Source organism: Macaca mulatta, chromosome 20, assembly GCF_049350105.2.
Source record: "Macaca mulatta isolate MMU2019108-1 chromosome 20, T2T-MMU8v2.0, whole genome shotgun sequence".
NCBI classification, from domain to species: domain Eukaryota; kingdom Metazoa; phylum Chordata; class Mammalia; order Primates; family Cercopithecidae; genus Macaca; species Macaca mulatta.
In genome coordinates, this window is record NC_133425.1 from 77,437,195 (window position 1) to 77,459,638 (window position 22,444).

General features: G+C 41.1%; 1 protein-coding gene across 1 annotated transcript in view; it reads left to right on the forward strand.

Annotated features, from left to right (window-relative positions):
• Positions 1–22,444, forward strand: part of HSD17B2 (hydroxysteroid 17-beta dehydrogenase 2) — a 64,013-nt gene that overhangs the window by 32,742 nt on the left and 8,827 nt on the right. Inside the window, exons 2-3 of the mRNA XM_015126697.3 lie at positions 1,277–1,489; positions 4,097–4,282. Coding sequence (XP_014982183.2) covers positions 1,277–1,489; positions 4,097–4,282 — 399 coding nt within the window. The remainder of the gene's footprint in view (positions 1–1,276; positions 1,490–4,096; positions 4,283–22,444) is intronic.

A 22,444-nucleotide genomic window follows, 5' to 3' on the forward strand; every position in this document is an offset into this window, starting at 1 on the left:
TAATTCCTTCTTTTGCTCTTACACTGTGCTATAAAGAACATCATTTATGTACCTGCAAGTATTTCTCTAGGATGAATACTGAGACTTTTGGGGTCAAAAGATAGGCGAATTCACATTGGCTGATTTTAGTCCTGCACATGTTTATCAACAGTGTATGTGAACACCTGTCCTCTCTTTGCGGACAGTAGATTTCAGGCCCCTGTTGTTAGCTTGGAAGCAAGATCTCTTTTCTGCCCACTCACATACTGATCTTTGAGTTGATTCTCTGCATGTACTCTAATTTTCCTTATTTCCCAATTCTTGGCGGGGATGTCTGGCTACTGACAAAAGAGATCCCTGCAGGAGTCCAAGGAAGATCACATGACACAGGCAATGTGAAATACTTTCTCATTAAAAGGAGAAAGACATTAACTGTTATTTGTTTATCATGGTGTATGTAGCTCAAAGGGTGATTTAATGTTCACGTTATCTTCAACTTGGGAATTTCAGACATCTACATTTTGCACTTGTGGGTATAAAACACTCTTTCCGGGGTCCCTAATACCCTCTTGGCTGGGTGGGTACACTCCTATCTCAAATTCTGAGAAGCTTAAGTCATACTTTGTGTATTACATTACTCTCCATTTTCACAGAGCAATGCAATTAGGGCTTTCTATTTGGTTTCTGTTGTAACTTTCTTTCTAGGCTTGATGTCTATTCCATAGCTCAGGGTCAGTCATAGACAGGAAAAAAGGCCCAGGAGGGTGAGAAACACAGGTGGCCATGAACTTTTAACTTTTATAATCCAGAATGAACTTGCCCCTGTGGGCAGCCTCTGTTATTGGCCTGTGTCTCCATAAGGCAAAACCAAGTCCAAAGTATGAGTTTGTAATGAATGTTTGACTGAAAGTTTTAGAGTGAGTGAGGTTACATCAAACACTACACATCGTAGATTACTAAAACTACTTCCATTACATGTCTTGGTTTTCCTTCCCAATTTCTTTGGCCAGCAGCCACTCCTGGACTACTCTTCCCCCAAAACCTTTCTCTTTCCACCTATGCCCACCCACCACCCCTCAGTTCTACATTATGTCCCTTTCTTTATATGGAGAAATGTATCTGTGTGGCTTGGCTTCTCCTCCCACCTCCCCACTTAGCACATAAAGAAACTTCCTCAGGAATCCCTCTCTTCAGAGAGCATGGAGAATCCTAAACAACGTAATATGTTTTCCTTGTTAAATATTTTCTCTTGTCACTGTGGTTTGAACTCACTCCCTACTCCCCTGACCCTATGCAGGTGGTGATTGCGGGCTTGGTCACGCTTTGTGCAAGTATCTGGATGAGCTGGGCTTCACGGTATTCGCCGGAGTTTTGAATGAAAATGGCCCAGGAGCTGAGGAATTGCGAAGAACCTGCTCCCCGCGCCTCTCGGTGCTCCAAATGGACGTCACGAAGCCAGTGCAGATAAAAGATGCTTACAGCAAGGTTGCAGCAATGCTGCAGGACAGAGGTACTGCCGCCAGCACCCTCCGTGCCTTTACCCTCCTCCTGAACACCCAGTTCTTGTTCCAGCTTGGGTTGATCATGCCCCCTACTCCACTCTGGCCACTGCTTGCACTGGAACACACCTGTGCTGAACCCCTACCATGCGTGGGGGCCTCTATCAACATGAAGACCTTCGGAGTAACTCAGACATGGGCCCATCCACACAGAACTTACAGAAACCTCTATCTCATTCTCATCAACTTCTCAGTCACTCTTCCATGAACAACTCCACCAGCCCCAGCTCATTGCTTTCCTGTCCACAATAGCAACATGCATTAGAGTCCCCAGCTTAGAAGGAAAATCCCTTCATGGTCACTGTCCTCCTTTACCCATTACCCCTCCTCTTCTCTTTCCTTCATGGCCAAGCTCCATGGAACCCTGTAGCTCTCTGATTCTCTTCCTCACCTTCAATTTGATGTTGGTTCTCACTCTGCCTCCCTAACTAATCTGGCAAAGCTAATCAGTATTAGCCTGAAGACCTAGTTGGTTTTTTTTTTTTTTTTCAACTTTTATTTTAAATTCTGGGTTACACGTGCAGGATGTGCTGGTTTGTTACATAGGTAAACATGTGCCATGGTGGTTTGCTGCACAGATCCACCCACCCTGTAGGTATTGAGCCCAGGATTCATTAGCTATTATTCCTGAAGCTCTACCTCCCCTCCCTACAACAGGCCCCAGTGTGGGTTGTTCCCCACCATGCGTCCATGTGTTCTCATTGTTCAGCCCCCACTTACAAGTGAGAACATGCGGTGTTTGATTTTCTGTTCCTGCTTTAGTTTGCTGAGGATAATGGCTTTCAGCTCCATCTATGTCCCTGCAAAGGATATGATCTCATTCTTTTTAATGGCTGCATAGTATTCCATGGTGTATATGTACCACATCTTCTTTATCCAGTCTATCATTGATGGGCGTTTGGGTTGATTCCATGTCTTCGCTATTGTGAATAGGGCTGCAACGAACCTACGTGTGAATCATCTTTATAATAGAATGGTTTATATTCCTTTGGATGTATACCCAGTAATGGGATTCCTGGAAGACCCAGGTTTTAACTTCCCTGCAGTATTTAAGCATGTTGTTTATACTGTCCTCCATGGTTTTGGGGTCCCCAGCCCCCATTGCTCTCCTAGTTCTCCAATCTTTCTTTCCACTTCTCCTGGATGAAACTTTGCCTCTGTCTCCCCACAAATACAAATGCTACTGAGGGTTGCATCCCCAGACTTCCCAATCCATGTGTCTGGGGCCATACCATTTGCTCCCTATACCGAGAGTTCTCAATCCAGCTGCACATTAGAATCATTTGAAAATTACCCATGCTGGGGTTCAGGATGGGCTATGTAACTTGGCAGACCCAAAGCAATATGAAAATATAGGGCCCCTAGTTTGAGTTTGGAAAATTATTAGGAATGTAAGATGGTGACAGCAGAGACTGAAACCACATACAGGACCCTTCTGAAGCACCAGGCCCTGTGTGACTGAACAGATCCCCCAAACCCAATTAAATCTGTCCCTAGGATGGAATCCCAGGTATCATTAGTTTTTAAAGCTCCCAATGTGATGCTTATGTTAGGGCAGGGCCAAAAAACACTGGTTTATACCAATAACTCCCAAATATACTAATATATTACCAACCTAACCCTTCTTCTCCACGTATACAAAGTTATCTACCAGACATCTTCCCTTATACTCCAGAGGCTTCAACTTCAACATGTCAAAAACTGCTCATTGTTTTTTTATTCCCTGCTGCCATTCTGCAAATTGTTTTGCTCTCCTGCATCCCACAGCTCCGACACTGGCACTACCACCTAACCAGTCATTCAAGCCGGAAACCTGTGGGTCACTGAGACCCTCAGCTTATCCTCAATGCCTGTATCCTACTGACCCTAGTCCTGTCAAGTCTACCTCCTGGGTAGTTACCTTCCAGCTCCTTCCTACCATTGCATAGCGCTATGACTTAGCACTGCATGCACTGGACCCTCACCTTCTTCCACCTGGGCTATCCCAATGGCCTCCTTGGATATCCCAATTGGCTATCCCAATGGCAACCCATCTTTCCTTCCCCATTACTTTCCAGAGACTAATCTTCACAGCATTCACATTTTACAATGCCATCCATCTCCTAAAATCCTTTAGACATACAGAGCCTCCATGCACAGGGGTCTTCCCACGTGGCATGCCTGTGGTGGGGAATTTGTTTTATCAGTGGTTTGTTGGTTCCCTATCAGTGGTTCCCTATCTAAACACCTTAACAAGGATTAGAGGTCCTTTCAGGATAATGGCTCCTGCCAAACCCTTAATCTGCAATACCTGCTGGTTCGCTTAGTAAATTCTGAAGAGTTTCTGGAACAGAATGTTCTACTTTACACCTCTGCACATCTGGCTTCCTGGTACAGGAATTCCCCTCCCACTCCCACTCCTTTTCCCTAAGACTCTTGCCTTTGTCCAGTGGCAGACTCTAATCCCATGGGAAACCTGGCTCACACGTAACACCTCTTGCATGGTCTTCCAGGTGTCACAGGTTGTGTTATTCACTTACTCTTCCAGACACTCACTCATTATGGTTTTCTGTCTCCAGGACTGTGGGCTGTGGTCAACAATGCTGGGGTGCTTGGCTTTCCATCTGATGGGGAGCTTCTTCCTATGACTGACTACAAACAATGCATGGCCGTGAACTTCTTTGGAACTGTGGAGGTCACAAAGACATTTTTGCCTCTTCTTAGGAAATCCAAAGGAAGGCTGGTGAATGTCAGCAGCATGGGAGGTGAGTCAGCATTTTCACACGTGGTCATGGGGTGCCCATCACAAGACATGGCTCATGGCATTCTTTGTGGGCTGAATAAAAAAGCAGGGCATGCAAAGGCAGGGCTGGGTCAGGATTAGTCAAATTGTTTATCCCCTGTTGACTTTCACACAATAAAACCTTTCTCCTCTTCCAAATTCTTTCAGGTACAAACTCTCATCTGCCTTCTAACTCATCCATTTATTACTGGGGATTTAGGGTTCATATATATCTTCATAATGTGACTGCCAACACACAAGGTTGCTAGATTTGCACAGGAAATCTCACATTACAAATAATGTCAGCATTTCAAGCAATCTGTTTTCAACACTTCGTCAATTTAACACACTGTGTTCAGTTCCCTGTAAGCTGAGTAGGCCATACTTTCCCTCTGTTCATGCCGTCAAACACAAGCTGCCTGCTATTGTTAACCTGAAGATTATCCCCAGTGTTGAGCAGCCTCAACCCAGCTGGGTCAGGATGTGATGACACTGGATGGTTTGTCTCTCTGTTTCCAAGAACAAATAGTACACAACTTGAGTCAAGGACTGAACAGTCTTGCCTTTTCGTAAACAATGCCCATGTGTGTCATAGTGTACCCTCTTTGCTGGAACGGACATTTTCAAACTGGGGTTCCTCGGGTTTTTATTCAGTCTGGGGAAGATCCTTTGACCTGACTTTTGGGTCACTGGGTCACTGCAGAGGTGAGAGGGAAGCCAAAGGGATGGGCTCTGGACTCTAGGACCCTGCCTTCAAGTAGAGGAGTAACACTCTTCACTGTTGGATCAATTAATTCTCAGTAAAATTTCTTAAAATAAAGGATACGACTAGGCTGTTTTTGTTTGTTTGCTTGATTTTTGTGTTTTGCGCTTTTTTTTTTTGGTAATGTGAATATCAGTTCTAGAATGATTTGGTGGCGGAGGGGGTTCTTCGTATTTCCTAGACAAATATTGTTGTCCATCACATTCTATTTCCTGGCTTTAACTCAGTAATTTTCTTAAAACTAACTGCTATTGTCTTTGACTACAGTGTTGGTTGGCCTGAGGCATAAGCAAAGAAGAAGGTAGGGAGAGAGAGAGGGGGAGAGAGAGAGAGAGAGAGAGAGAGAAAGAGAGAGTTGGAGGAGACAAAGGTTTCTCCAGGATGGTTAGGAGCCATGAGTATTATATTTTAGCTGTGTGAGAACCCTAAAGTATTTCCAATTTCCTGCTACCTTGCCGAAGCAAATGAATCCTGAGAAAACACACAGCAATATTTTCCTAATCTTTGTTCTGAAAGCCTTTACAATTTTGGCCTGTGTGGAAGCCTCACCTTTCTCGTTTCCCTGGAACAGTCTAGTACTTCTGGGAAAGTCTCACAGACTCTATGCCTCACTTATATAATAAATATTTACTGAAATAACAGAGTACTGCCTCCTCCTTGGCACGTTGACAAGGAGGTTTCTCTTTTTTTCTCTGTTCTCAACTTTGAGCAACACCTTCATGCATATGAGATCACTTTAGTTATTGCCAAAATGTGGAGTATGTGCTGTAGGCCCCGTGTCTGGCATGCAGCAGCAACTCAGTTAATCAATGAAGAAAGGCAAGTGTGTGAACAAGTGAAAAATGGAAAATGGATTAATGAATGGGTGAGCAAAGAGCTTAAAATACAAGGCTAGGTGTGGTGGCTCAAGGATATAACTCCAGCACTTTGGAAGGCCAAGGCAGGAGGATTAGTTGAGCCCAGGAGTTTGATACCAGCCTGGGCAACATAGTGAGATCTCGTCTGTACAAAAACAAACAAACAAACAAAAAAAGCCAGGCATGGTGGCATGTGCCTGTAGTCTCAGCTACTCAGAAGGCTGAGATGAATCAGTTGAGCCTGGGAGGTTGAGGCTACAGTGAGCTGTGTTCATGCCACTGTTCATGCCTGGGTGACAGAGTGAGACCCTCTCTCAAAAAATAACTTATAATACAGAGCATACACTTCTGCATATCTTTGACTTGGCCTCTAAAGGTCTTTCCAAGCCAGAACTCCTTACTCTGTTGTCATGTATTTTTATTGAAGGGAAACCCTGAATGCCAAAATAAATAATGTATCTCACTCTTATTCTCACCCTCTGGTTGTGCAAATTCATTACACCCAGCTATGTCCATCTATTTTCTTAAGATCATCACCAAGTTAACCTATCTGAAACAAAACTTGCTGTCAGCCCTCCAGAATGCCTAGAAATACAGCTAACTAGGGAGGTGAAAGATCTCTACAAGGAAAACTACAAAACGCTGCTCAAAGAAGTTGGAGATGACACAAACAAATGGAAAAACATCTCATGTTCATGGATAAGAATCAATATAGTTAAAATGGCCACTCTGCCCAAAGCAATTTATAGATTCAATGCTATTCCTATTAAACTACCATTGAGGTTCTTCACAGAACGAGAAAAAAAGATTTAAAAATTCATATGGAACCAAAAAAGAGCATGAATAGCCAAGGCACCACTAATTAAAAAGAACAAAGCTGCAGGCATCACACTACCTGACTTCAAACTATACTACAGGGCTACCTGTAAGCAAAACAGCATGGTCCCGGTACAAAAGCAGATACAAAGATCAATGGAACAGAATAGAGTACCCAGAAATAAAGCAATACACCTACGACTATCTGACCTTCAACAAACCTGACAAAAACAAGCAATGGGGGTAAGGATTCCCTATTCAATAAATGATGCTGGGGTAACTGGCTAGCCATAGGCAGAACATTGAAACTGGACCCTGACTTCTTTCTGTCCTAGTCTTTTGAGTTTCAGAGCTTTGAGTCATCTTGGATTTGTTTTTCCCCGTGCCTCTCTCTTCTTTCTCCCACCCACTCACCAAGATGTATGAAGTTTTCCTTCACCACAACCAGCTTTGAAACTTCATGTCCCAGAGACACTCTAGAAATGAGTTTATTTGTAGGACTCAGAAACCACCCAATGTACTTTATAAAGCTGTTAAAACAGTAGCAAGAAATCAGAAGAGATGGGAGGCGTATGTACTCAACAGGGCCGGGAGTTTGTGTAAAGACAGAAACAAAGCACTGTCCAGAGAGGAAAAAGATATCATGCAAATGGAAACCAAAAAGATCAGGAGTAGCCATACTTATATCAGGAAAAATAGATTTCAAGACCAAAACCATAAAAAGAGACAAAGAAGGTCATTATATAGTCATAAAGGTGTTCATTCAGCATGGGGATATAACCATTGTAAATATACATGCACCCAACACCAGAGCACCCAGATGTATAAAGGAAATATTATTAGAGCTAAACAGAGAGATAGACCTCAATACATTAATAGCTGGAGACTTCAATACTCCACTTTCAGCTTTGGATAGATCACCCAGGCAGAAAATTAACAAAGAAACATCAAACTTAATCTGCACTATAGACCAAATAGACCTAATTGTTATTTACAGAACATTTTATCCAAAGGCTGCAGAATACGCATTCTTCTCCTGAGCTCATGGATCGTTCTCAAGGATAGACCATATGTTAGGCCACAAAATAAGTCTTAAAACATTTTAAAAAATGAAATAATATCAAGCATCTTCTCTGACCACAATGGACCAAAACTAGAAATAAAAAATAAGAGGAATTTTGGAAACTATACAAGCACACGGAAATTAAACAATATGTTTCTGAGTGACCAGTAGGTCAATGAAAAAATTAAGAAGAAAATTTAAAAATTTCTCAAAATAAATGATAATGGAAATCAAACATCCCAAAACCCATGGGATGTGATGAAAGTAGTACTAAGAGGGAAGCTGGTAGCTATAAGTGCCTACATTAAAAAAGTAGAAACGCTTCAAGTAAACAACCTAGTGATGCATCTCAAAAAACTAGAAAAGCAAGAGCAAACCAACCTCAAAATTAGTAGAAGAAAAGAAATCATAAATATCAGAGAACAAATACATAAAATTGAAATGAAAACAATACAAAAGATCAACAAAATGAAAAGTTGGTTTCTGGAAAAGATAAACAAAATTGACAAACGTTTAATGAGAGTAAGAACAAAAGAGACAAGACCCAATAAAATCAGAGATGACAAAGGAGACATTACAACCAATACCACAGAAACTTGAAGGATCATTAGAGGCTACTATGAGTAACTAACTATATGCCAATAAATTGGAGAACCTAGAAGAGATGGATAAATTCTTACAGAGAGCCTACCAAGATTGAACCATGAAGGAATCCAAAACCTGAACGGACAAATAACAAGTAATGAGTTCAAAGCTGTAGTAAAAAGTCTGCAAGCAAAGAAAAGGCTGGGACCTCATGGCTTCACTGCTGAATTTTACAAAACTTTTAAAGAAGAACTAATATCAATTCTACTCAAGTATTCTGAAAAATAGTGGTGGAGGGAATACTTCCAAACTCATCCTACGAGACCTATATTGTTCTGATAGCAAAACCAGAAAATACATGTTAAGAAAAACAACAACAACAACAACAACAAAAAACTACAGGCCAAGATACCTCATGAACATTGATGTAAAAATCCTTAACAAAATACTAGCAAACTGAATTCAACAGCACATTAAAAAGATCATTCATTGTGACTAAGTGGGATTTATCCTAGGGATGCAGAGATGGTTCAACATTTACACAAATCAATCAGAGTGATACATAATCTCAACAGAATGAAGGACAAAACCATATGATAATTTCAGTTGATGCTAAGAAAAGCATCTGATAAAATTCAACATTCCTGCATGATAAAAACCCTCAATTTAAAAAAAACTGTGTATAGAAGGAACACACCTCAACCTAACAAAAGCCATATACAATAGACCTATAGCTAGTGTCATACTGAATGGGAACAAACTGAAATCCTTTCCTCTAAGATCCAGAACATGACAAGGATGCCCACTTTCACCACTGTTATTCTACATAATACTGGAAGTCCTGGCTAGTGCAAGCAGACAAAAGAAAGAAATAAAAAGCATCCAAGTTGGAAAGGAATAAGTTGAATTATCCTTGTTTGCAGATGATATGATCTTATATTTGGAAAAAACTAAAGACTCCACCAAAAACAATTAAAACTGATAAACAAATTCAGTAAAGTTGCAGCATACAAAATCAACTACAAAAATCAGTGGCATACTTTTTTTTTTTTTTTAAGGCAGAGTCTCGCTCTGTTGCCAAGCTGGAGTACAGTGAAGTGATCTCGGCTCACTGCAGCCTCCACCTCCTGGGTTCAGGTGATTCTCCTGCCTCAGCCTCCTGAGTAGCTGGGACTACAGGTGTGCGCCACCATGCCTAGCTATTTTTTTTTTTTGTATTTTTAGTAGAGACAGGGTTTCATAATGTTGGCCAGGATGGTCTCAATCTCTTGACTTTGTGATCTGCCTGCCTCTGCCTCCCAAAGTGCTGGGATTACAGGCGTGAGTATGCCAATAGCAAACAATCAGAAAGAAAAGTCAAGAAAGTAGTTCCATTTACAATAGCTACAAATAAAATGAAATACCCGGGAATTAACCTAACCAGAGAAGTGAAAGATCTCTACAATGAAAATTATCTAATACTGATGAGAGAAATTGAAGAGGACACAAAAAATTGAAAGATATTCCATGTCCATAAGTTGGAAAAATCAATATTTTTAAAATGTCCATACTATTCAAAGAAATCTATAGATTCAATGCAATCCTTATCCAAATACCAATGACAATCTTCACAGAAATAGAAAAAGCAATCCCAAAATTTTTATGGAACCACAAAAGACTCAGAAGAGCCAAAGATATCCTGAGCAGAAAGAACAAAACTGCAGGAATCACATTAGCTGACTTCAAATTATACTACAGAGCTGCAGTAACCAAAACAGCATGGTACTGGCATAAAAACAGACATACAGACCAACAGAACAGTATAGAGAACCCAGAAGTAAATCTACACATCTATGGTGAACTCATTTTCAACAAATGCAATAACATACACTGGGGAAACGACAGTCTATTCAATAAATGGCGCTGAGAAAACTTGACCAGGTGCTGTGGCTCATGCCTGTATTCCCAGCACATAGGGAGGCCAGGTGGATTGCTTGAGCCCAGAAGTTCAAAACCAGCCTGGGCAACATGGCAAAACCCTGTCTCTACAAAAAATTAGCCAGGCATGGTGGCATGTGCCTATAGTCCCAGCTACTTGGGAGGCTGAGGTAGGTGGATCACTTGAGCTCAGGGAGGTAGAGGCTGCAGTGAGCTGTGATCACTCCATTGCACTCCAGCCTGGGTGACAGAGTGAGACCCTGTCAAAAAAAATAAATAAATAAAAGAAAGAGAAAAAAGAAAGAAAGAAAGAAAGAAAGAAAGAAAAAGAAAGAAAGGAAGGAACGAAGGAAACTGGATATCCATATGCAAAAGAATGAAACTAGATCCCTGTCTCTCACCATATAAAAAATTAAATCAAAATGGATTCGATACTTAAATCTAAGACCTCAAACTATGAAACTACTGTACTATAAGAAAACATTAGGGAAACTCTCCAGGACATTGGAATTGGCAAAGTTTCTTGAGTAACACCCAACAAGCACAGGCAAATGAGATCACATCAAGTTAAAAAGCTTCTGCACAGCAAAAGATACAATCAACAAAGTGAAGAGACAACCCACAGAATTGGAGAAAATATTGCAAACTACCCATTTGACAAGGACTTAATAACCAGAAAATATAAGGAGCTCAAACAACTCTACAGGAAAAAATCAAATAATCTCACTTAAAATGTACAAAAGATCTGAACAGGCATTTCTCAAAAGAAGACAAGACATACAAATAGCAAACGAGCATATGAAAAGGTGCTCAATATCATTGATCATCAGAGAAATGCAAGTCAAAACTACAATGAGATATGATCTCACCCCAGGAAAAATGGCTTTCATCCAAAAGTGAGGCAATAGCAAATGCTGGTAAGGATGTGGAGAAAGAGAACCCTTGTACACTGTTGGTAGGGGTGTAAATTAGTACAACTGCTATGGAGAACAGCTCTAAAAATAGAGCTGCCATGTTATCCAGCAATTCCACTGCTAGGTATGTACCCACAAGAAAGGAAATCAATATATCAAAAAGATATCTGCACTCCTATGTGTGTTGCAGCACTGTTCACTGTAGCCAACATTTGAAAGTAACCTAAGTGTCTATCAACAGATGAGTGGATAAAGAAAATGTGGTACATATACACACAATGGAGTCCTATTCAGCCATATAAAAGAATGAGATATTGTCATTTGCAATAACGTGGATGGAACTGGAAGTCATTATATTAAGTGAAATAACATAATGAGCATAAAGACAAACTTCACATGTTCTCACTTATTTGTGGGAGCTAAATTGAACTCATGGAGATAGAGTAGAATGATGGTTACCAGAGGCTGGGAAGAGTAGTGGAGAGAACTAAGGAGGGAGCAGTAGGAATGGTTAATGGGTACAAAAAATAGTTAGAAAGAATGAGTAAGATCTAGTATTTGATAGCACAACAGAGTGACAATAGTCAATAATAATTTAATGTACATTTAAAAATAACTAAAAGAGTATAACTAGATTGTGTGTAACACAAAGGATAAATGCTTAAGGTGATGGAGACCCCATTTGCCCTGATGTGATTGTTATGCATTGCATGCTTGCATCAAAACATCTCATGTAGCCCATAAATATATACACTGACTATGTACCCACAAAATATTAAAAATTAAGGAAACAAAGCTCAGAAACTATCAGTTTTCCTCTGTGTTAGTTTGCTAGGGCTACCATAAGAAAATACGACAGACAGGGTGTCTTAAAAAAACAGAAATTTTTTTTTTCTCACAGTTCTGGAGGCTGGAAGTCCAAGACCAAGTTGTCGGCAGGGTTGGTTTCTCCTGAGCTCTCTCTTCTCGGCTTTCAGATGACCACCTTTTTGCTGTGTCCTCACATGGTCATCTCTCTGTCTGATGCATCCCTGGTGTCTCTTCCTCTTCTTATAAGAATGGCAGTCATACTGAATTAGGGCCCACTCCTATGATCCCATTTAACTATAATCATCTTTTTAAAGGTTCTATCTTCTAATACAGTCATGTTCCAAGACACTGGAGGTTAGGACTGCAACATATAAACTCTTCTGTGTGGTGGGGCAAACAATTCAGTCCATAACACCGTAATTGATAAGGAACAGGGGAATTCAGCAGAGAACACAGTAAGGGACTGTCTAGCACTTACTGGAGAGTTTTGTGAAACAATAGAAAAGATTTTGAACTGGAAAAGAAAAAACCAGAATGTAACGCAAGGATTAGAAAAGTCAAAGTATGTGTAAAAGGCAATATATAACCAACAAATCCACAGAAATTAACATCTAATGTGATGCTGACTTGTTGATATATCTTTGGCAAAATTAATGTAATAGCAGTTTTGGAAAACGTGCTTATTTGGGAGTTCATTGCTGTTATTTTCACTTTGAAGCAAGGTGCATGGAGGCAGAGAGGCAGTCAGTCACTAATAAGGGTTCCAGAAGAAGCACGTGGTTGCCCTGACCCACCAGATTGTCTTGAGTCTGGCACCTCTGTCACCTTCTGAATGACAAGAATTTTGGTGGCATAGACTTATCATGGAACTTTGCACCAGCCAGGAAAAACTGAGCTGGAATTGATGACTCTGTTCCAGTTATTCATTGCTGCAGAATAAATAACTGTGAAGAAACTATCTCAGGCTGCTGTGAGTAGGCAGCTGGTCTGGGAGGCAGAATAATGGGTCCTCAGAGACATACACATCTCAGTGTCTGCAACCTGTGAGCCTGTTACCTCACATGGCAAATGGGACTGTGCATGCGTGATTGAGTGAAGGATCTTGAGATGAGGAGGTTATCCTGGATATTCTGGATGGATCTGATGCAATCACAAGGGTCCTTATAAGAAAGAGGCATGAGGGTCAGAGTCAGAGAGAAACTGGAAGATGGTACCCAGCTGGCTTTGAAGATGGAGGAAGGGGCCAGAAACCAAGGAATGCAGGTGGCTTCTAGAAGCTGGAAAAGTTAAGGGAACTAGTTCTCCCCTAGAGCCTCCAGAAGGAGCATGACCCTGCTGACTCCTTGATTTTATCATAAGATAATAAATCTGTAATGTTTAAACTGCTAGGTTTGTAGTAATTTGTTATAGCAGCTGTGGGAAAATAATGTGTCTGGTTTGACTTTCAACGAGCTCTGATTTACAACAAATCACATGCACCTAATTACTGATTCCAAACATTTTTCTTTTTTTTCCTCAAATTTAAACTTCATTCCTCCCAATCTTATGTAATTCAGGTCTCCATGAACACTTTCTCCTCATTCTTTACACCATGTTGAAGGAACGCTTAACACTTTATCACGTTCCAAAAAGGCAGAGCCAACTCCAGAAAATGCAGATTTTACTGGAGATTCCATATACCGCAAAGCATCATTTAATGCAAATTCCCTTTAGATTTTTTTTTTCCTCCTTCCGAAGGTGTTCAGTTGCTAGCCACCTCACCCTGGTTACTTCCCCCTCCCAGTCCTTCCTGGCTCCCAAATCTCCCCAGTTTCTTTCCTTATCTTTCCCTCTCCTTCCTTCCCCCATAACCATACGTTCATATCACATCCACCTACTCTTAGCTGCTCAATAAACTAAACACTTCCATTGGATCTGCCCTCCTTGGAAGGCAAGAGGTGTGCAGAATAGAAGAAAAAATTATTGCAAATCGTGTTTGCTGTTTATTTCTCTGCTCTATTCCCCTCCTCTCTGGAACTCTCACAAACAAACTGAAGCTGTCCCGCATGAACTTCCCTAACTTCTCCTCGCTCCTTCTGTTGTCACTCATTCTCCTCTTCAGCCTTTCCTCCTTCCTCCTCCTGACTAACTCCTTCTCTCTCCCTGGGCCTTTCATTCTACCCCAGGCTACGCTGTAAGAATGATTCCTCCCCAGACTCTCAGTCCTTTTCTCCTTGAGCTGGGCTGGGAGCCAGGAGGGCGGGGCTCTCCTCTTCACTTCCTGGTTGGGTGACACTCCTGGAAAACCCGAGGTCCTATAGCCTCTCTAAGCTCCACTTTTGTCCCCATAAAGGCAATAAGAGCGGATGAATAAGCGGAGGAAATAAGACCACATAGGGGCGTTCTGAGGCTTAAATAAAATAATCCTTATAAAGTTCTTAGCATAGATGCTCATGTGTAGTATGTCTTCCCTGAAGCCTATGAGTTATTATTATTTTTATTAATGGACACTGCCCCACACGTGTTTATTTTTTAATTTTAAGTTTAATTTTAAATTCTGAGGTACATGTATTTTCCATTGCAGCCCTATTCACAATAGCAAAGACATGGAATCAACCCAAATGCCCATCGATGATAGATTAAAGAAAATGTGGTACATATACAGCATGGAATATTATGCAGGCATAAAAAGGAATGAGATCATGTCCTTTGCAGGGACATGGATGGAGCTGGAATCCATTATCCTTAGCAACCTAACGCAGGAACAGAAAACCAAATACCGCATGTCCTCACTTGTAAGTGGGAGCTGAACAGTGAGAGCTTCTTTTACCCTTTTCCCCTGAGCTCCTTCAAAAGCTAGGTGACTTGCAGCCTCTACTTCTCGATAACCTCATTAACCCATTAAAGTTTGGCTCCTTTGTTTTCTGTTAAATACTGCTCAGTTCCCTGTGCCCACTGGCCACTTCTTACCCTCCTTGCTGTCTCTATCAGGCAGAATTTCCACGCCCTCTCCTGACCTTCTACCTGGTTGTCCAACCTCAGTGAGAAGTTCCATGTGCCTCTCATTTGGGCAGAGGCAGCCAGAGTTGGAACATACACATTGCTTAAAAGGATGTTTGTCTGAAAGTTGAAACTCCCAAAACGTTCTCCTCAATAGGGTTCTTTGCAGCTTTTTGAATATGCATATGAGTATAACCACATTTTAAAAATCCATTCATCAGTTGATGGACATTTAAGTTCTTTCCAATTTTGGGCTATTATGAATAATGCTTCTCTGAATATTTTTTGTGCAAGTTTTTGTGTGGACACTGTGAATTTTATGTAAGGGCTAGCTATTATTTCTATCACTTTCTGTGTCCTTGGGAAAGTCACTTAAACTCTCTACACTTTAGTGTTTTCATTTTTTAAAATGAGGTTCCTGAGGATAATACTAGAATCTACCTCCTGTGACAGTTGTGACCATTAAATACATTTAGAGCTGATGTTAAAACACTCAGAACAGTGCTTGGCATATAGTAGATATCTAATAAATATTAAGAGTTATTATGAAGGATCCACTACATTTCAGGCATTTGTTGAATGCTCTCAGGTATATGACCCCAATAACCTCTGTAATGTTGCTATCCTCATTTTGCAGTTATAAAAACCAAAGTCAGAAGGATTCAGTGACTGGTCTGTAAGCTAGAACTTGAACTTGAACTTGAGTTTCATATTCTGACTCACTAAGCCACCTCCTTCCCTGGTGACTCAGTGTAACCATATGTTACCACCGCATCAAACACAAGGCCAAAGGGTCTCAGATGCTCTTCCCAGTGGTACCTTATTGACCATTTTTGCTTTCTACTAGCTCCACTGTTAGATGCTTGTTCCAGTCTAACTCCCATTCTTGTGTGGAAATAAAGTCAACATAACCCATGTCTTCTCAATACACTCCTACAGGTGGGAAGTTCCAGGAGTGGGATGGGGAAAAACATTACTTCTTTAAGTTCTTCTCTAAGAAATGCAATCTAGAGTCAACCACGTCCTTCCCTCCGATGTCCTTCCCTCCTACATATTCCATCCCTAAAGAAAGGAACACGAAAGGGAAAGAGTAAGATACATCATGTAGGAATACAGGTAAGAATCTTCTAGGATGCCAGGCAAGCAGAATGAAGACAGACTGCCCGGGTTTTAATCCTGTCTTTACCAATGACAACTGCATGACCTTGGGAACAGTTCTGAACCTCTGAGTTGCAGCCTCCTCATTTTAAGATGAGGATAATAGTAATTGCTTCTTCTGGGGACCATGGAGAGATGAGATGAAATACGCATGTTTAAGCATCAGCCTTGAGCTTGGCATGCAGTGAATGGCCCAGTAGCATTGGCAACCCCAAAACCATCAACCACGAGGATCTGGGGCAGCAGCTGACAGTCTGTGTGCTTGTAGCTTCTTAATCTGCCAGCTGCTGGTATAACTGCCTCTGACTGTGACACCGAATGACCCTTCATCCTCTGCCCCATCACTTACTAGCTCCTGAGGAGGTGACCCCAACAGGTCACTCCTTCCAGATTTGACCATGTCTACTACAGGAGACTTGTCCCCATTGTAATAACATGTTGATTATCCCTCCCACACAAATAGCATAGCTCTTTAACACAGATCCCAGCAAGGCAGTTGGATAAATATTTAACCAAGGATCAGAGGCATGGGAGGCAACTCTGACGGTACAAAGGGCAGTTGGAAAAACTTTTGTTTGAGAGGCCTAAAAGCGCCAGTTTTCCTCTTCAGAAATGTTCACGTAAACACTCGTGTGCAATTGCATGCTATGCTTGAAAACAAGCCCTTCTAAAATGACCCAGGCCTCAGAGGTTTTGTGTCATTTTGGCTTAAATCTTGCTCTTCGGTTACTAGCTGGGTGACCTGGGTCAGGTCACCTTACTTGTCTGTCTCTATCTTCAAATGATGGTCATGTAGCACCTGAGTCCAGGGCAATATTTCTCAACCTTGGCACTACTGGCATTTTGGTGGAGAGAATTCTTTCTGTAGGGGGACTGTCCTGTGCATTATGGAGTGTTAACAGCATATGTGTCCCTGACCCATTAGACAGTAGTAGCACCCACCCCTAGTTGTGACACATCTTCAGATATTTCCCATGATCACTGGGGTGCAAAATCACCCCCAGTTGAAAACCTCTGATCTTGGCTGCAGATTTAAATGCACCGCGGGTTCTGAGTGCTTAGCACAGTCACTGGTATATAGGAAGTCCCCGAGTCAAAGGGACCTCTCTACTGAGAGATAGTAATCACAGTTGTCTGCCACATCAAGCTGTTTTTTTGTTGTTGTTGTTTTTAGTTTTCGTATTTTTATTTTTTTAACCTAGGATTAGAGGAAGTGGGAAACAACTCTAATGGTACAAAGGACAGTTGGAAAATTGTTCTGTTTGAGGCCCAAAACCTTTTTCAGGCCCTGATGCTATGCTTGAATAAGAAGACTTGAAAATAAAGCCCCCTAAAACAGATCTCCCTCTGTTGCCCAGGTTGGAGTGCAGTGGCACGATTGTAGCTTATATAACCTTGAACTCTTGGGCTCAAGCAATAATCCCACTTCACTTTCCTGAGTAGCTGGGAATACAGGCATATGCCATCACATCTGCTTATTTATTTTGCCATGGGGTCTCACTGTGTTGCCTAGGATGGTTTTGAACTCCTGGCTTCAAACAGTCCTCTTGTCTTGGCCTCCCAATGTGTTGGGATCATAGGCATGAGCTACTGAGCCCAGCCCAAGCTGTTTAAAATACATCAAAATTACTTTACACCAAAGCAAGCAATCTTAGAGATTCTTACAAGTCTACAAATTAAAGGATCTAGTAGAGTTCACAGTTTCAGCCTTGAGTTCTGTCTCAGTCCAGACTGTGGGATCATTCCTGGACTTTTCCTTGCTGAGCCAGCTGCCTTAAAAGAATCATTTGGCAAGTCATTCAGCCAGTCCCTCAGTTGCTCAGTGGCAAAACAGGAAGCCAAGGCTGAGATTTTCTTCCCTGATACTCTGCAGGGCGCTTGTTGGACAAGGGGGAAGGTGGGTAGAGCAAGACTGAGTGAACTTTCTCGTGCTGGGTTGTGTGAGAGATTTACATGCCTACATGTAAATTGAACACTGCAAGAACTGCCAATATTAGACCATGTCTTACCTATGAAATGGCAGTATTGTATGGTTCAACCTCAAAGATCCAATCTTGCCATTAATGTTTAAGATGACATAAGATGAGATAAATATAGGTGTCCAAGATGTCCATTCTAACATCCACAGAATGCAGATATTAATTAATTTTCTAGATCAAGCACTCTGTAACCCAAGTTTGTAGAGCTGGTAAGTGATAAACTCAGGATTTGAACCAGGGTCTGTTTTACTCCAAGTACTATGTGCTTTCTACTTTTCCAGGCTGTTAAGCAAGAACATGTAAGATAAGCAGGGGCATAAAATACAAACCCTAACTCTGGTCTGTTTAAATGGTAATTAGGAAGTGTTGGCAATTTAGGGCTATCTCTTACTCCATTGCTTCTCAACACTGACATATGTGGGCATCACTTGGAGATCTTGCTAAAAGGCAGAATCTGACTGGATTGGTCTGGGTGGGGCCTAACATTCTGCAAATCTATGACTAGTTCCTGAGTGATGTTGGTGGTACTAATCCCCGGACCACATTTTCAAGCTTTAGCTGCATCAGAATCACCAGAGGCCTTCTAAATACACAATGGCTGGAAATCAAACCTCAATAAGATAACATACCTCCTAAGATGGCCGTAATGAAAAACCACCATAATACAACATACACCCTAAGATGGCTATAATAATAATAAAACACAGAAAAAAACACATGTTGGTGAGAATGTGGAGAAATTGGAACCCTCTTATACTACTGGTAGAAATATAAAATGGTTCAGCAGATGTGGAAAACATTTGGCAGTTCCTCAATAAGTTAAATTTAGAATTACCGTGTGACCTAGCAATTCTACTCCTAGGTGTATATGTAAGAGATAGAAAACAGGTGTTCAAACAAAAACTTGTACTTAGATGATGGGCATAGCAACATTATTCATAATAGCCAAAGGTATAAACAACTCAAATATACATAAATGGGTCACTTTATAAATAAAATGTGGCATATCCATAAAAGGAATAGTTTTCAGCTTTACAAAGAGTGAAGTACCGATACATGCTACAACATGAATGAACCTTGAAAACATGATGCTAAGTACACATATGGCGGGGAGAGACAGGGTCTCCACAATTCTTTTGTAAGCTTCAGAACGGTAACTTCAAATCCCTTATTTTTAGCCCGCTGTCAACAATATACCACAATGTAAAGGAAAGAAAATGACCACCAGAATAATCAACAAAATGAATGCTGAATTTATTCCCTTGCCAGATAAGGGAACACAGCCCAGGGAAGAAATTGACTGAATAGTTCACAGAGGCATGTGGGGGAATATGACTTAGAAGAGGGGGGATGATTTTCGTGCCTATGCTAAGTAAGGATAGAAAGTTTGCAGTCTAGGTCTAGGAAGAGTGGAAAGAGTCCATAGTTCTGTACCTTATTGGTTAAGACAGGTCCTGTTGTTGACTACGTATGTTGGTCTGCTCAGACTGCCACAATAAAATACCATGAATCGTGTGGCCTAAACAACATAAATTTATTTTCTCACAGTTATGCAGTTTAGAAGTCCCAGATCAAAATGCCAGCATGGTTGGTTTTCTGGTGAGGGCTGTCTTCCTGGTTTACAGACAGCTACCTTCTTGCTGCGTCCTCACATAGTCCTTCCTTGGTGCATGTTCAAGGAGAGAGTGTGAAGTGTCTGGTGTCTCTTCTTATAAGGATACTAATTCTGTTGGATCAGAGGCCTCATCTTTCTGATCTCATTTAACTTTATTTTTTTAGAGTCCTCATTTCCAAATACAGCTATCCTGAGGATTAGGGCTTTGAGATAGGAATTTTTTGGAAACACAAACATTAAGTCCATAACAAGGGGTGTTCTCTTAAGTTACCCAATATTAGGTTATTTAAAGTGTCTGAGTAATGCAAGAGGAATAAGTTACATAGATCTGCTATACAACATTGTGCCAATAGTTAACAATGCTGTATTGCACACTTAAAAAAATTGTTACGAAGGTAGAACTCATATGAAGTGTTTTTATCTTGATAAAATTAAAAGCTAAATTAAAAAATTAAAGTCTCTAACTGGACAGACAATGAAGGTGTATGTAAGGTCAGAAAGCCTTGAGACACAGTGGCTCTTAATCAGCAATCTTGGACACCTATATTTATCTCATCTTACGTCATCTTAAGCATTAACAGCAAGATTGGATCTATGAGGTTGAACCATATAATACTGCCATTTCATAGGTAAGACGTGGTCTAACATTGGCAGTTTTTGCACGTTCAAAATAATGCAAAAGATAAATGAGTCTTAAATGTTTGATTCAAAGCGCGCTTTTTGTTTAGATTGTTAATGTGGTATATGATGTACTCTCAACAAACATCGTATGTCATACTCGTTGTCTTAGTCTGTTTTGTGTTGCTATAACAGGATACCGCAGACTGGGTAATTTATAATGAACAGAAATTGATTGGCTCTTGGTTCTAGAGGCTGGGAAGTCCAAGATCAAAGGGATGGCATCTCGTGAGGGTCTTTTGCTATGTTGTTCCACAGCAGAAGGTGAAAGGGCAAGAGAGAATGAGAAAGCGAAAGAGAGTGCAAGGGGGCCAAACTCCCCTTTTTGTGATGAACCCACTCTCAAGATAATGGCATTAATCCATTCACCCCATCCTCAAGGCCTAATCACCTTTTGGTACACCCCACCTCCTAACACTGGGGAGGTGTTGCATTGGGGATTAAGTTTCAATGTACGCTTTTGGAGGGACACATTCAAACCACAGCACTTATCCATAAGGCAGTGCATTATCACGAAAGCTCATGTGCACAAATATGTGACAAAACCCTAAGGTAATAGTTCACGATTTAATATTCAAAAGATTACTTGACTAGATATTAAGTGCAGATTCTGATTCAGTGGGTCCAGGGTGGCTCTTAGTAATCTACATAATAAACAACAGCTGCTGGAGATTCTGAAGCAGGTGCACTTATTACTCTAAGAAACCACGAACATATGGAGCCTTTTGGGCTATTAAGATATTATTTTGAAAAGCCTGAGTAGCACTAATACTAGGAAGCCCTTATATGGAGCTTACTTTGTGCCAGGCACTATTCTAATATATTATTAATTTAACTTTCACAACGATCCTATGATGCTTGTACTATCACTATTCTTAATTTGCAAATAAAAAGGCAGAGGCCAAATATAAAGCGACTCTCCTGATAACAGGTGGCTAATCAATGGTCGAGCTAGGATTTGAATGCAGTCAGTTTTGGCTCCTCTGCTCACCTGTTTGCCTTCTATCTGACCAACCTTCATCATCTGTAAAGGTCATGGAGAAGTGAGAACTCTGGCTAACCCCATAAACTGGGGTTGCCACACAGCCCACACTGTGACTTTGAACAAGTTGCTTTACCTTCTTTGGCCTCTCTTACTAGTAATAGAAAGGAGTTGGATTTCAAACACTAAGATTTCATGAAGCTATAAATCGCTTACATAAAAATCCGCTGGCCATCTGCGGCAAGATTAACCAGTTTAATGAGACCCTGCTTGATGCCAGACATTGTGTTAAAATTATATCAGTTAAGCCTTGGGACCTTTTGTTTTAAGTGACAGGGCCAAACTCCAACTTAGCTTAAACCAAAAATGGAAGAGGAATTTACTAGCTCGCCAATTGTCTGAGAGACAACAAATTACTAGCTCACCAACTGTCTGAGAGAGAGAATAAATAAGCTCAATGGTGTCTCTTCTTAAAAGGGCACTAATCCCTCTCATCACGAGGGCTCCACCCTCAGGACTTAATTACCTTCCAAAGGCCCCATCTCCAAATACCATCACACTAGGAGTTTGGGCTTCAAACTATGAGTTTTGATGGGGGTGGCACAACGTTCATAGCACCCCCAGCTTTCAGGTCACCACTTTTTTTACTAGATCTGTTTTACTAGAGGTTAATTTGCATTTCCTAGAACTTTACATGAAGGGGATTATATCAAAGAGTACACACCCTTTTTGTTTGGCTCTCTGACTGCCCATAATTGTTTTGAGACATCCATGTTGTTACATGTATCAAGCTCATTCCCTTTGATGGCTAAGTGGTCTTCCATTATATGGCTGGACCACAGTTTGCTTGTCCATTCACCCAGTGGATGCTTCTTTGACTTGGGAAATCTTTGCCAAGACTGGGAGCCCTGTTGTTATGGGTCTAGTCTTCCTATGAGACTTCATGAGGCACTGTGAGCTCTCACTGTCTTTGCTCCTTCATAACCTCAGTGTCTTCCTGCTGAAGACCACCAGGAATGCACCTCAATT